This window comes from Phaseolus vulgaris, chromosome 1 (genome assembly GCF_051622355.1).
Source record: "Phaseolus vulgaris cultivar YP4 chromosome 1, ASM5162235v1, whole genome shotgun sequence".
Taxonomy (NCBI): Eukaryota; Viridiplantae; Streptophyta; class Magnoliopsida; order Fabales; family Fabaceae; genus Phaseolus; species Phaseolus vulgaris.
Genome location: NC_143498.1, coordinates 31,228,408 through 31,241,706, shown reverse-complemented (window position 1 = coordinate 31,241,706; position 13,299 = coordinate 31,228,408). Strand labels below are relative to the sequence as shown.

The 13,299-nt window shown below is 41.2% G+C and overlaps 1 protein-coding gene across 1 annotated transcript; it reads left to right on the top strand.

Annotated features, from left to right (window-relative positions):
- The first annotated feature begins 1,918 nt into the window (after positions 1 to 1,918).
- LOC137813829 (protein DETOXIFICATION 21) lies at positions 1,919 to 5,518 on the top strand. Its single transcript, XM_068616271.2, has 9 exons — positions 1,919 to 2,016; positions 2,123 to 2,420; positions 3,114 to 3,655; positions 3,933 to 4,019; positions 4,155 to 4,211; positions 4,340 to 4,578; positions 4,751 to 4,869; positions 4,962 to 5,048; positions 5,266 to 5,518. Exons 2-9 carry the CDS (start codon positions 2,160 to 2,162, stop codon positions 5,353 to 5,355), a joined length of 1,482 nt encoding a protein of 493 aa, XP_068472372.1. The 5' UTR covers positions 1,919 to 2,016; positions 2,123 to 2,159; the 3' UTR covers positions 5,356 to 5,518.
- Positions 5,519 to 13,299: the final 7,781 nt, after the last annotated feature.

Sequence of the window (13,299 nt, the reverse complement as noted above, 5' to 3'; positions counted from 1 at the left end):
GCACTTTGCTGCACCCGATACTCACCTTGTCAGGTGGTGTTCTAGGGTATATTGCGTGCTAGCTTGCTCCTCAAGTAGAGGACTTAGCCGCGCGGCTGGTTACTACACAGAAATAACATTCAAGTTGCCCCAACCCAGATGACGACACGTGTAGGGTTAGATGCTACCTGTTACTCCAACCCAGATGATAACACGTGTAGGGTTGGATGCAATAGAGAAATGACGCTCGGGTTATCCTAGCTCAGATGGTGACACGTGTAGGGCTGGGTACTACCTATGACCCCAGCCCAGATGGTGACACGTGCAGGGTTGGATGCGAGCCACGCGTCCAAAGCGTAACTGCCTGGAGAGAAAAAAAACCTAGCTATAAAGGTAAACTTAACAGAATTTGCAGAGGTAGGTTTTTCATTACGGCTCATTGCTAGGGTTGTGTGCACTTTAGTACGGTTCTACAGAGTATATTTTCTCTCAGTTTTTGGGTGTTCGTGTAACTTACTTGAGCGTCGGAGCGCCACCGGCCGCAGAGGCGCCACCTTGTGTTTTTCAGGTTCTCAGAGAGCCTATTTGTGGTGTGGACTTGAAGGGCACGTGGTGTGAAGCTGGTGAGGAGGATCGTGACAAGGCAACGCTCTTGCGCTAGGTCAACTGGCAGGATCATAATTTAATATATTACATTTTAGAAAAATAAATTTATTTAAATATACATAATTTATTAATTAATTTAAATTTTAATATTACATTTAAATAAATATAAAATATTATAAAATATTCCCGTTAAAGATACTAATAACAAGAAAAGGAAAAAAAAACTATGTTACTTGGTGCAGAGAGTAGAATAAAATTGTTGGAACCCAAGGATAAAAATGGTAACGCAATGCCACCGAAAAGGAACGGTTCAGAGAAAGATAAAGACAAAAAGTAGAATCTTTCTTCTTATGATTTAGACTGGAGCTATTTTCACACTTTTATTCTTTCGACCATCTTCCCTCGTAAAATGTCTTTTCTGAAAATTGAAAAACAGAAATATTTTGACGAACACAGTAACCAAATTGCCATGTCAACGTGTATCAGTACTCAGCCAGAAATATCCTTTTCCTGTTCTACCATGAATTAATACTATAATTAGAAGAGGTAGCAAAAACGAAGTGTCATATTGAACAAAGAAACACATAACGAAACATGTTACGTATTTCCAAGCCACCAGTCATACCTATGACATCACTCCTGATTTCATGTTTCTCATTTCGCACCTACTATTCCACGATAGTCAATACTTTCTTAAATCATCTTAACTAGTGCCCAAGAACAAAAATAATACATTTTCATTAAAAATATAAAAAACTCTAATTTCTACACATCTTAATACAAATATTTTTTTCCTTTTCATAATTAAATATATTATAACAAACTTATTGTTAAATATTTTAAAGTTGGAAAAATCAAAAACTAAAAAAGTGGACATATATAACATTAATTATCCTTTTCAAAATTATTACAACATTCATTATTTTTTATTATATATATTTATTATTTATTTAATTTTCAATTAAATTATTTAATTTTTTCATTTATATTCTTATTAACAATTTAATATTTAATTATTTTTTATTGAAATTAAAATATTTATATTAATTTGTTTATATTATTAACAAGCGTGAGTGAGTTATTTAGTTCGAGTAATCCATCCATGAAATGAATAGACATAAGTGAGAGAGTAATTTGACTATAAATAGTAATGGAAATATTGAATTTTTGTTTTTAACTAAAATTTTACTGAGATGATGCGAGTGATAAGAAATATGATTTGATTGGAGACAACTTTTCAGAAAATAATATTTTTCTACGAGAAAAAGAAAATAATCACATGTTAAACGTAATTTTGAAAACAACATAGATACAATGGAGGAAGTCGTAAAATAAATAAAATTATAAGCATAAAAAGATGGAGGAGTAAAAGAGTTCACGTTTTCTTTCATAGATTGTGTATTTAGCAGCGAACGCGTAAATCCGACATAGGTCAGCATCAGAGTTATTAATTGAACAACGCTTCTTCAATCTCATTGGAACGTTTTTGTCTTTCTCTTTTTCCTTCCTTTCATTCGTTCTTTCTTTCTTTCACCAGAACGAAGAGAGTTCTGGGTTGTGTCGCAAGCTGAGGAATGGAGGGGGATCTAAGGCAGAAGCTGTTGAGCAAGGAGAGGAGAAACGATGAAGATGAAGAAGAGTTATCATTGGCCAAGAGGGTGTGGAATGAGAGCAAGTTGATGTGGATAGTGGCAGCACCAGCCATATGCACTAGGTTCTCCACCTTTGGTCTCAATGTTATAAGCCAATCCTTCATTGGCCATATTGGCTCAAGGGAATTGGCTGCTTTTGCTCTCGTTTACACCGTTCTCATTAGATTCGCCAATGGTGTTCTCGTACGGTTTTTCCTTCTTCGTCAAACCCTTTCAATATTATTTTATTTTAATTATGGGTATTGGAAAAAGTTGAAAAAGTTAGGTGCTTTTGTTGTATCATCCGAGAATGTGTTTCTTTGTTTTGTTCTTAGGTGTATAAAGTATTCATATATATATATATATATATATATTGTTTGATAGTTTTTCATGCATAGGAGTGGAGAGAGGAAGATACGTGTTGGTGGTGAAATATGTTATTCATTTAATCTATATTTTTATAACATTAAAACACAGGGTGTTCCGTACTTGATAGAAGAAGAACGTCACTTTATATGTAACAGTACTACTGTATTGTGACTCAGAAACAGAGATCAGTTCCTCTGTTTCATCGTTTAAAAGTTCAACACCTTCGTTGATTTTTGGTTATTAATTAGATTTGGATTCTTGGGATTGGTTGAACTAGGGTAACACGAGAAACATGGATTGTAAGGTCTGCAGTTTGTGAAATATACTATCACTGTATTTAAAATCGGGTTACTTTCTAGGTGTGTGTATTTTTTCGTTTATTTAATTTTTATTTAACCTATATACGGTGTGCAGATATAAATATTTTTTATTACACTGTATTGGGTTTGTGTCCAAATTAGAATTGCAATTACAAAACAATGAATCTTGCAATGACTCGAATTTCTTGTTTGTATAATGGCATTGCAGTTAGGGATGGCGAGTGCATTGTCAACACTTTGTGGGCAAGCATTTGGTGCAAAAGAATATAGCATGATGGGAGTGTATCTTCAGAGATCATGGATAGTTTTGTTCTTAACTGCACTCTGTCTTCTTCCGGTGTTCTTCTTCACAAGCCCAATTTTAATGCTCTTAGGCCAAGATGAGAGCATAGCACAAGTGGCAGGAACCATTTCTGTTTGGTCAATTCCTATCGTGTTTGCTTTCATTGTCTCATTCACTTGTCAGACTTTCCTGCAATCTCAGAGCAAGAATGTCATCATTGCATTCTTGGCAGCATTTTCGATAGTGATTCATTTGTTTCTCTCCTGGCTTTTGACAATGAATTTCAAGCTGGGAATTCCTGGTGCAATGGTTTCAACAATTTTGGCATTCTGGATTCCCAACATTGGTCAACTCATATTTGTCACATGTGGTTGGTGCTCTGATACATGGAAAGGTTTCTCCTCTCTCGCATTCAAAGACCTCTGGCCTGTTGTCAAGATGTCTCTTTCAGCTGGTGCCATGCTATGGTGAGCTTTCTTCTCAAGTGGGCTCAGTTCTTTGCAATGTCGTAAGTCAGACTTAAAAATACGCATCTAAGACTTGAAAGATACTATTTTCATCTAATGATTTCAATTTACTTTCTGAATGCCAGACTCTCTTCTACTATTGATGTCAAATTTCACACTGAGAGTGCAATAAAAGGATGTGAAAGAAAGATGTTAACCAAACACTTTTCTTAGAGAATCTAAGTTGTTACTATGTTATTTATCGTGAACTAACATCATTCTGTTGTATATTTTACAGTCTTGAGCTCTGGTACTACACCATACTGGTTCTTTTGACCGGTAACATGAAAAATGCAGAGGTTGCAATTGATGCTCTATCCATATGGTAATGCACTAGAACATTTTTTTTTTGTACTAAAATTCAAATATTGTGTTTCTACCTTATATTGTTGGGGGTATTAGCTTCATGGAAAAAAATTTCTCTTTCCTGCTACTAATGATGAAATTTGATTGTTTACAGTCTCAACATCAATGGATGGGAAATGATGATAGCACTCGGTTTCATGGCTGCAGCAAGGTAATGGCGTTGTTCTCCTTTCTAACGTTGATGTTGCAGTTGTAATCAACCTCGACCTTCCATTTTATTTTATTTTTCATCTGTTGTAGTTTTCCCTGAAAACTTGGCTTGTAACTTTGTTTTTGCAGTGTTCGAGTAGCAAATGAACTTGGAAAAGGAAGTGCCAAAGCTGCAAAGTTCTCAATAGTTGTGTCTGTGCTCACATCATTGATCATCGGATTCTTTCTGTTCTTATTCTTCTTATTTTTCAGAGAAAGACTTGCTTACATATTCACCTCAGATAAAGACGTGGCCTTGGCTGTTGGGGATTTGTCACCTTTGTTATCAATCTCTATTTTACTAAACAGTGTTCAACCTGTACTCTCAGGTATTTTTTTACACCATTTCCTCTCTCTTACTTGAACTGATTTAAGATTTGAATCCTTGTTGCTTTAAAATTACTAAAGCTAATTAATCTGTCAGTGTCAATGTGTGTGTACAAACATACATACATACATATATATACACTTCTGAAGCTAGTTAATATGTGATTTGAACAGGAGTGGCTATAGGAGCAGGGTGGCAAAGCATTGTAGCTTATGTGAATCTGGGGTGTTATTACATCATAGGTATACCTGTAGGTATTGTACTTGGTAATGCTCTCGACATGCAAGTCAAGGTACCTGCTCTTTCACTTATTTTTGTTGCTTTCAAACTATTAATCATGTTTATGCTGCTTGATGTATTGAACAAACTTTATCACTTTTGCAGGGAATCTGGATTGGAATGTTGTTTGGAACCTTCATTCAAACAATAGTGCTAACTGTAATCACATACAAAACTAATTGGGAGGAGCAGGTATGCATTTGGCTTAAGGCTAGTGCAGACATCTCTAAAGTACTTGCAGAAAAAGAAAATAAAGAACTTATCAATATAAGCACTTTTCAACCTATTTAATAAGTTTTATGGTTAAATCTACAGCAGAAGCTCTCTTGTGAAGAGATCTTACTGAATAAATTCTTGATTTTGTTTACCCAAATGCTTTAATTGAACATAATCATAACATTCTGTGCAGGTTACCATTGCTCAAAAGCGTATTAGCAGATGGGCGAAGGTGGACAGTGCTGATCAAGAAAATGAAACAGAGAGAAAATATGTTAGCTAATTATTTGAAGAGCCATCATTGGTGTACCATGTTGTTATACAACAAGGATGTTGATAGCAATTGTATTGTTGTTAGGTAGATGTTTGGAAAATATATTACCTATATTTTCCTTCATTAATTGTCTGAAATCAAAACTAGTGATCCTCTTTCTCAGTTTTGCTAATTCTTTTACTAGATTCCATACTTTTGCTCCTACTCCACGTACTCTCACTGGTACTAATTATTAACTTTAAATAAATTGATAAAGCAAAAAAATAAGTTTTCAAAGATCTGTTTTGCAAATTAGAAAGCAAGAACTAAAAAATGTTTCCCAGAAGTTCTTTTGCTTTCTAGGGGCCAATTTGATAAATAAATAATTTCTCCCGTGGTAATTTTACAATATTTTTTTTTATAATTAAATGTTTTTTTAGTCTATCATTTTTTGCGTTTTGGTATGTTTGGTTTGAAAAATCCCAGTCTAATATTTATATTTTTTAAAACTTCATTTTAAATTTTTAACTAAAATATTAAATAGACAATAGTATTGACTAATGTTCCATTGCAATAGTTTTAAAAATATAGATATAATATATTTTTTAAAATGTTTATTTTAATATTTTAGGCTTTAAAATATTTATTTCATTATTATTGGAAAGTTAACTTTAACTTTAATTTAAAAATTTCAAATTGACTTGAAATCAAATGAATCAATTCATGAGGTAAATTTATCCTACCTTATATACTGTAATTTTTATCTGTATCATTCGACAAGGTAAATTTTCTAATATACATTATTATTTTTATTTAATTTTTTCAATCAAGTAAAACGAAAATAATTATTATCTTTTTTTCTCTCATTATTTTTTATCAAATAAAAGATAGTTTTCATGGTGAGAAAATATATTGCTTTAAATATAGACAAAAGAAGTCCAAATGAATTGGTTGAACATCCTCCATCCTTTATAAACTTGGAAAAGTACATGTTCAATCAAAAGAAATGTAGGTTTCAAGGAGATACATAAGCAAATTTGATACTGTATTGTCGAAAAGCTGATTAGCCGACAATTACTGAGCACAAATGAAAGATTGCTAACTAAAAAGCTTTAAACTAGACGATTCCTAAGGTGAGGCTTCTAGACACTTGGAGCCTGATCCGGTCGGTCATCGGTAGTCGATGACGTCAGCAGCAGATAACCACGTGGACCACTCGCAGGGTCACACGTGGATCAGGTGGCAGAGAAATCAGGGAGGAGATCACCCCGAACGGTGATCGGTGGTCAGTAACCGAGTGGCCACCGACAGATCAGTTCCAAGATAAACACCTGGGGGGGGAGAACGTGAGAAGCAATAGAGCACCGATCAGTCATCAGGTGCATGGTCATCGGGGTTTCGTGTTACACGCAGTTAAATTGGGACTGAGATTCCCAGCGAGAGTGTTACGCATGGACCTCGCATGATCATATCTCAGAGAAACAGGAGCTGCTCGCCGGTAGAATCGTGCACGAGAGTGGCCTGAGGGAGTTAGTAAACCGGTCAGTGATTGGTGACTCTTGATCCTACCTGTTGACCAAGACGCAAGAGCCTTGCCTCGTCGAATCTGGATCGACTTTGCGCCGTGTTAGCTTCCGTCCTTCGCTTTGATTCACCTCAAGAACCTGCAAAAGACAGAACGGCGCCGCTGCGGCCGATCACGCTCCGACGCCCAAGTCAGCAACCGAACCACCAAAATACTAAGAGAAAACTAAGAACTTTCAGGAACCGTGCAAAATTCTCTCTCAGCGTACTCAAGTTCTCACAAGCGTAAAGAAGTATTCTAAAACGCGCGTACCTCAGAAGTTCGTTAGGATTCCTTATATACCTGTGCATTTTCTCTCTCCTGACAGTTACACATCTGGACACGTGGCTTGTATCCAGCTGTACACGTGTCAGCATCTGGAGCATCCTTGACTTGGGCGTCACTTCTTACTCTTCAGGCTTTCAGCTAAGTTACTTATGCAGGAAACAACTCAGCGCATAACTGCCTTGGAGCGTGATCTCTTCTGCGTGGCGAGTACGGGTGCCTTCATACACACCTTCCCTGTGGTCTCGCCGGCCGCCTTCATGATCTACTTTATTTGCTTCATCGTGCATGCTCGGGTAAGCTGTTGTTCGACCTCAACCTCTGGCTAGCTAGGGAATGACCATCTGACGATTTCATCCTCTGCTTCGAAAGCCTGGAACAAACCTCCCTGATCCTTCGGCGATGTCCTCCTTTCGGCGATCTCCGATCACTTGGTCGTCTAGGTTTGCATCCGGCGACTTCATCACAAACCTGGTGACCGCCGGTTTAGGTATGCTAGAGATCGGAGCACGCCAACTTAAGGTCTAGCGACTACACGAGCCCCCCGACTTCCTTCCCTTCTGCCAGTCAGGAGCCCTGCTCAACACGCCTACATAATAGCTTGCTGCCACGTCATCACTTCCGACTACCTGGGCGGTACACAAGCCCCCCAGTCTTAAGCGAAGACTTGTCCAGCGAAAAGACTAAGAGGTCACGTCACTGCCGATCTACGTGGCGCTGGCGCAGAATTCCAAACGTTCGTACCCTCTGCTTTCCTGACGCTCCACCAAACACCTTTTTCCAATCGCTCGACACGTGGCCTCATCAACGGTCATTTTCAGCTGCCGTTTGCGCTTCCAAAAACGTTTGAAAAACCCTTAAACCCTTTCATTTTTACTATTTCATCATCTCTCTGCCTTCTCAAAACGCTATGAGTTTTCTCTGCAAACCCACAACACTTCTCAGCTCCCTCAATCTCCAACTCCCTTCAACGCTCATCTGATCATCGAAAGGTACCTCTTTTACTTCTTTTGTTGATACTTGCTGCATTTTAACCGATTCGCATCATCCTTTATCTGTCTGGTGCATACGCTGTGGGTTGTTTCTTCTTCTTCTCCCTTTTCGTAACTTAGGGCTTCGTCTTCCATTACTTTCATCACAACGAACTCTCGTTCGTTCGTTTTTCATCCTTCGTCCACAATCGAGTCGATCTCTACAACCTTCGTTCATCTTTCTTTTTTTTCTTTTTCCTTTGCAGTTCCCGCGATGGCTTGTACAAAAACCACCGCGAATCCTCCTCCTTCATCACGAAACCCTCCATCCCAAGCGCATAACCTACCGCGAGCATCTGGTGCTCCCTCTTCCCAGGCTGAGAGGCCTGCAACCTCTCGTCCCAACCTTGCTCAGGCAACTCCACCAATCGCCGGAGGAGCCCCCATTCCCACTCCAGACTACAAGAAACTCTACCCGTGGGCCACCCCAACTTTGCTGAAGGAGACCTCTTCAGTAAACTCTGCGTTGGCGGTGCTACGGCTGAAGAAAGGGGACGAACCCGACCTCTCATTCCACAAGGAGAACGACGACAAGCTAATGGTGCTGCCTTGCCCTCCCGACGTGGCAATTTGCGCGGATGACAAGGGGAGCAACGGCGAGTTGTTCTGCTTCATTTATACCACCCTTTTCAAGAAAGTGAAACTCAGGCTTCCCTTCACCCGTTTTGAACGGGAATTATTAACCGAGCTCAACATCGCCGCTGCCCAGCTCCATCCCAACAGTTGGGCATTCGTGCGGGCATTCCAGATCATGTGAGCGCATTTGGGACTACCGGCCTCAGTAGACGTCTTCCTTTTCCTGTTCGAGGCCAAGAATCCTGGAGACCGCCCCTGGGTGAGTTAAACGGGATTGCTGGGAGATCGATCCTCTCTATCTTCCAGCAATCTTACAAAGATTGGAAGGGAAAGTTCGTCCAAGTGCGCCAAAACGCTCAAGACCCTTCGCTGCTCGATGGCTTTCCCTTGTACTGGGTAAACAAGGGAAGTAAGGACTCCAAAGAGAACTTCAGAAGGCCAAGAAGTCCTGACAACATGGGCGAGTTGGACAGGGACCTATGCCTTTTCTGGAAGAGCGTAGCGGCTGTTAACATCACCTTTCCCACCTCCGCAATAATCTCCTTCGAGTTCCTCGAGGACCAACTCGAAGCTCACAGAGGTTAGTACTTACCTTCACATTTAGGTTCTCGTCTTGTGTTTATTGGGCGTCCTGCTTGTTGCGCACTGGGCTTGGTTTTTATTTCATGCACCACTTTTTTTATATCCTTCGCACACATACTCGTATATTTCACCTTTGCCTTCGCGCTTACTTGTATATTTTTGCACTGTGCAGATCTCATGTTGGGCAAAGGCAAGTTAGCTGAACTGAGGGCGCTCGCCCGAACCCACAAACTGGCCTCGGGTTCTCAAACTGTGCCTAACTCGGTGGTGGAGATCGCCGCTGCCCAGGGGAGATCGCCCCCTCAAGGCCCAGCTCCTCCCGAGGCACTGCCCGCCCCTCAATGAAAGAAACTCATCTTGAGGAAACCAAAGAGGAAAACTCCTCAAGTGGTCCAAGAAGATGAAGAAGAGGATGATGAGGCGACTGAGGACGGCCTTGTCACCAAAAGGAAGAGGGTGGCACCTTCTTCTCCACCCGCTCTCCCAACATCAACTTCGCCCTCTCCCCCAGCTCCAACACCGCCGGTCCAAGCAGTACCCTTGGCAGCTGCGCTTCCTGCTGTTGAAGGCAACGAGCCTAACTTCATGGAGAACCCTCCTAGTGCCTCCACGGCATTCATATCTGCTGGAGAGGGTCCTCCTTCAACTGTCTCAATCGCTGAAGCTGCACCAGGTGGTGATGAAGGCGCTCACGACTCACCAATACTCATAACCGAGTCCCCCTCTTCACCACTACGCCAGGAAGCCCAACCTCTTCAACCAATTCAAGAGGGTGGTGGTGAGAGTCAGCACCAGGCTCCTTTAGCACCCCCACCGACAGCAGCTGCAAGCCTTCCCCTCGCGGTCAGAGAAATCTGGGGGCCCTTCGCAGCTAAACTCAAAATGATGGCAGAGGACCTCCCCTCAATCATAACAAAAGCTGTGGAGAGCTCCAGCAAAAAACTTCAGGGCGATATCTCCACACTTCAAGAGGAGAATCGCCTGATAAGGATCGAGGCGGAAAAGCTATCCTGCAACCTCATGATGGCGGAGATCGATCACTCAAGGGTGGAGGATGCCATGAGTGCCGAGCTGAGGGTTGCGCGCAAGGAGGCCTCCGATTTGCGCCAAAAGCTGCATCTCTTAGCTCAAGAGAAAATCGAGTTGGAGAGCAAGCTGGTGCCTTACAGGCTCAAGGTGGCCAACTTGGAGGCATCGATGAAAGCGGATGCAACCAAGGTGGAGAACCTTGAGAAGAGATCGGCTGATCGGGAGGTTCTCCTTGAAAGGGTTGAGAGGGAGAGGGACGACGCCGTGGATGAGCTCGCCAAGGCTCGAGAGGAAAATGAAAAGATTGCGGCAGAGCTGGCCCAGGCGCGGGGCGAAGGCAAGAAGGTTGCTGATGACCTCGCTCAGACTCTTAGGGAAACTGAAGAACTGAAGAAGCGAGCTGACGAGCTGAAGCAGCAAACCGAGGGGCTCAAATAGCAAAACGAAGAGCTTGAACTGAGCTCCGCCCAAATTCTCGCCGCCGGATTCGATGCCGCCCTGGAGCAAGTCGCCTGCTAGTACCCCGAGCTCGACCTCTCCATGGTGTCGATTTGCAACGAAGTGGTGGATGGGAAGATCGTTCCTTCAGAAGATTAGCCACTTCCCTCCATCATTTATTTGCCTATCTCCTTTTGCACGATCTTTACTTGTAATTTTCTTTCCTTTGTATTCGAACTGATACCGTCTTTATTATAAATTTTTCTGCTTCTACATATAGCCTCTCTGTTTGCTTTGCTTCTCCTTGTAGAGACCGCTTAAACAAATTAACTTAGCGATTCTACCGTTTACTTACTGCTTCAAACTCGATCAAACTATCAACTTTCGAACGATGGCATTTTAACAACTTGTGAACTTAAGGCAACGAACTTCAGCGCGAAACTACTTACTAAACAGCAAGTTTCAATCCAACTGATAGTTTAAGACATAGTTCACCTGATCTGCTCCATCAAAATCGGCCCTTACTCTTGCCATCGCCTGGACTTCTTCTGATCGCCATAGGGTCCTGGCGATGTAAGCTTCATTTTGCCTTCATAACTTGGCTATTGTTCCCTCATCTGGGGGTAGAGGCGCCTTTCGGATCCTTCTCTACCTCCCTAAGTTTCAGAACAATAAGCCGGATGGCTAGGCGTTCTCTTTGAACCTACCTTAGCCATCCTTTAAACTTCTTCCACCCTTTTCACCATACCTGAACTCGTTCGAGACGAGAAGGATTTTATCTTGCCTGAACTCGCTCGACGGCGAGAAGGTCTTTATCTTGCCTGAACTCGCTCGACGGCGAGAAGGTCTTTATCTTGCCTGAACTCGCTCGACGGCGAGAAGGTCTTTATCTTGCCTGAACTCGCTCGACGGCGAGAAGGTCTTTGTCTTGCCTGAGGACTTTTAACTTGTTCTCGCCTGCACTCGCACAAAGTCGAGGAGGACTTTAATCTCTTTCTCGCCTCAGGACGCGCGAGGGCGTTGAGGTCTTTTAATCGTCGCTGGTGCCTCCGATCGCCGAAAGACGATGAGGACTTTAAAACTTTAGTTGTGCCGCCGATCACCGAAAAGCGATGGGGACTTTAAAACTTTAACTGAGAGCATGTTGAGACTCCAACGGTTTGTGCCCCCACATTTTAGGAAAGACCTCATGTTGAGACTCCAACGGTTTCAACAAGGCACACTAAATGTGGATGAATATTATAAGGAGCTTGAGACGCTTGTGCTTAAAACTGAATTAGAAGAAAGTGAGGAAGCTATGATTTCTAGGTTTGTGAGTGGTCTTAGGAAGGATATTCAAGACATTGTTGAGTTACAAGAGTATTCATCATTGGGCTCTTTAGTTCATCTTGCAATGAAGGTGGAAGCCCAACTTGCTAAGAAAAACTCTTTCAAAAATGCTTCCAATGATGGATACTACTCCAAGTCTTGGAGAAACAAAACTTCTTTTTCTAAACATCCTTCCAAATATTCTTCTTTCAAACCCAAGGAAACTAAGCCATCTACTTCTAGACCTAAGTCTCCCACTAGAACATCCAATACTAAATGCTTTAAATGTATGGGTTATGGTCATATAGCTGCAAATTGTCCTTCCAAACGAAGTATGTACATGCATGAGGGCATTGTAGTGAGCATGATTCGGATTCTCCTAAGCATTCATTGCATTCTCATGCATCTAGTGAGGAAGAGAGCGAATGTCCACTTGAAGGGGACTTGTTGATGTGATTCCAATAGCCACATAGAACAAGATTCTTGACACTTTGAGGAATCACCTTGAGCTGGAAAATATAGAGGCACTTTCTTAGAAGTTGGATCATGGTTCTAAAATCAAGAACTCACCAATAACAAGTACCAAATCCCAAACTCATTTGGATGAACCAAATATTGTCAAATTGAATCAACAAAGGAAAAATAAATAGAAGAGACCGAACAGAATTGAATCAAAAACAAAAGTACCGAACAGAATTAAGAAACAAACAGAAAATAGGTGCTGGAAAATTAAAGGAACCGAAACAACAACAACTCAAATCACAAGGCAACATGAACAAATTGAAGAAGAAGAAAGGAAGGAGAAGAGAATGCTCATGAAGATGGAAGATAGGTTGGATGATCACGCCACTAGAAGTATGGATGCTCCGAGATGAGAGTGATGCCGCCACTTGAGGACTCCAATGATCCATCAAGATAAGACTAGAGAAGAAGGCTCCAAAAGCTCTCCAAAGGTCACTCAAAATTTGAGTAGAGTTTTCTTAGATTAATTCCAATCTCAATTTTACAAAGAGAGCACCTCTATTTATAGCCTAAGGTGCTGAAATGTAAGCTACACAAATTCAAAAAAACTCCCTCCCAAAAAGCTTCTAGAATTTGCGCCTAAAACAAGGCATGAGGAAGGTGTGATCCTTTCTCTCACTTTGGCACCTCCTTATTTAC

Bases quoted from the DNA above. Each gene is read 5' to 3' on its own strand.
- LOC137813829 (XM_068616271.2), top strand. From the start codon at position 2,160: ATGGAGGGGGATCTAAGGCAGAAGCTGTTGAGCAAGGAGAGGAGAAAC. The intron at 3,656-3,932 runs GTGAGCTTTCTT...TATATTTTACAG, and splicing joins TCAGCTGGTGCCATGCTATG to TCTTGAGCTCTGGTACTACA. The intron at 4,579-4,750 runs GTATTTTTTTAC...TGATTTGAACAG, and splicing joins TGTTCAACCTGTACTCTCAG to GAGTGGCTATAGGAGCAGGG.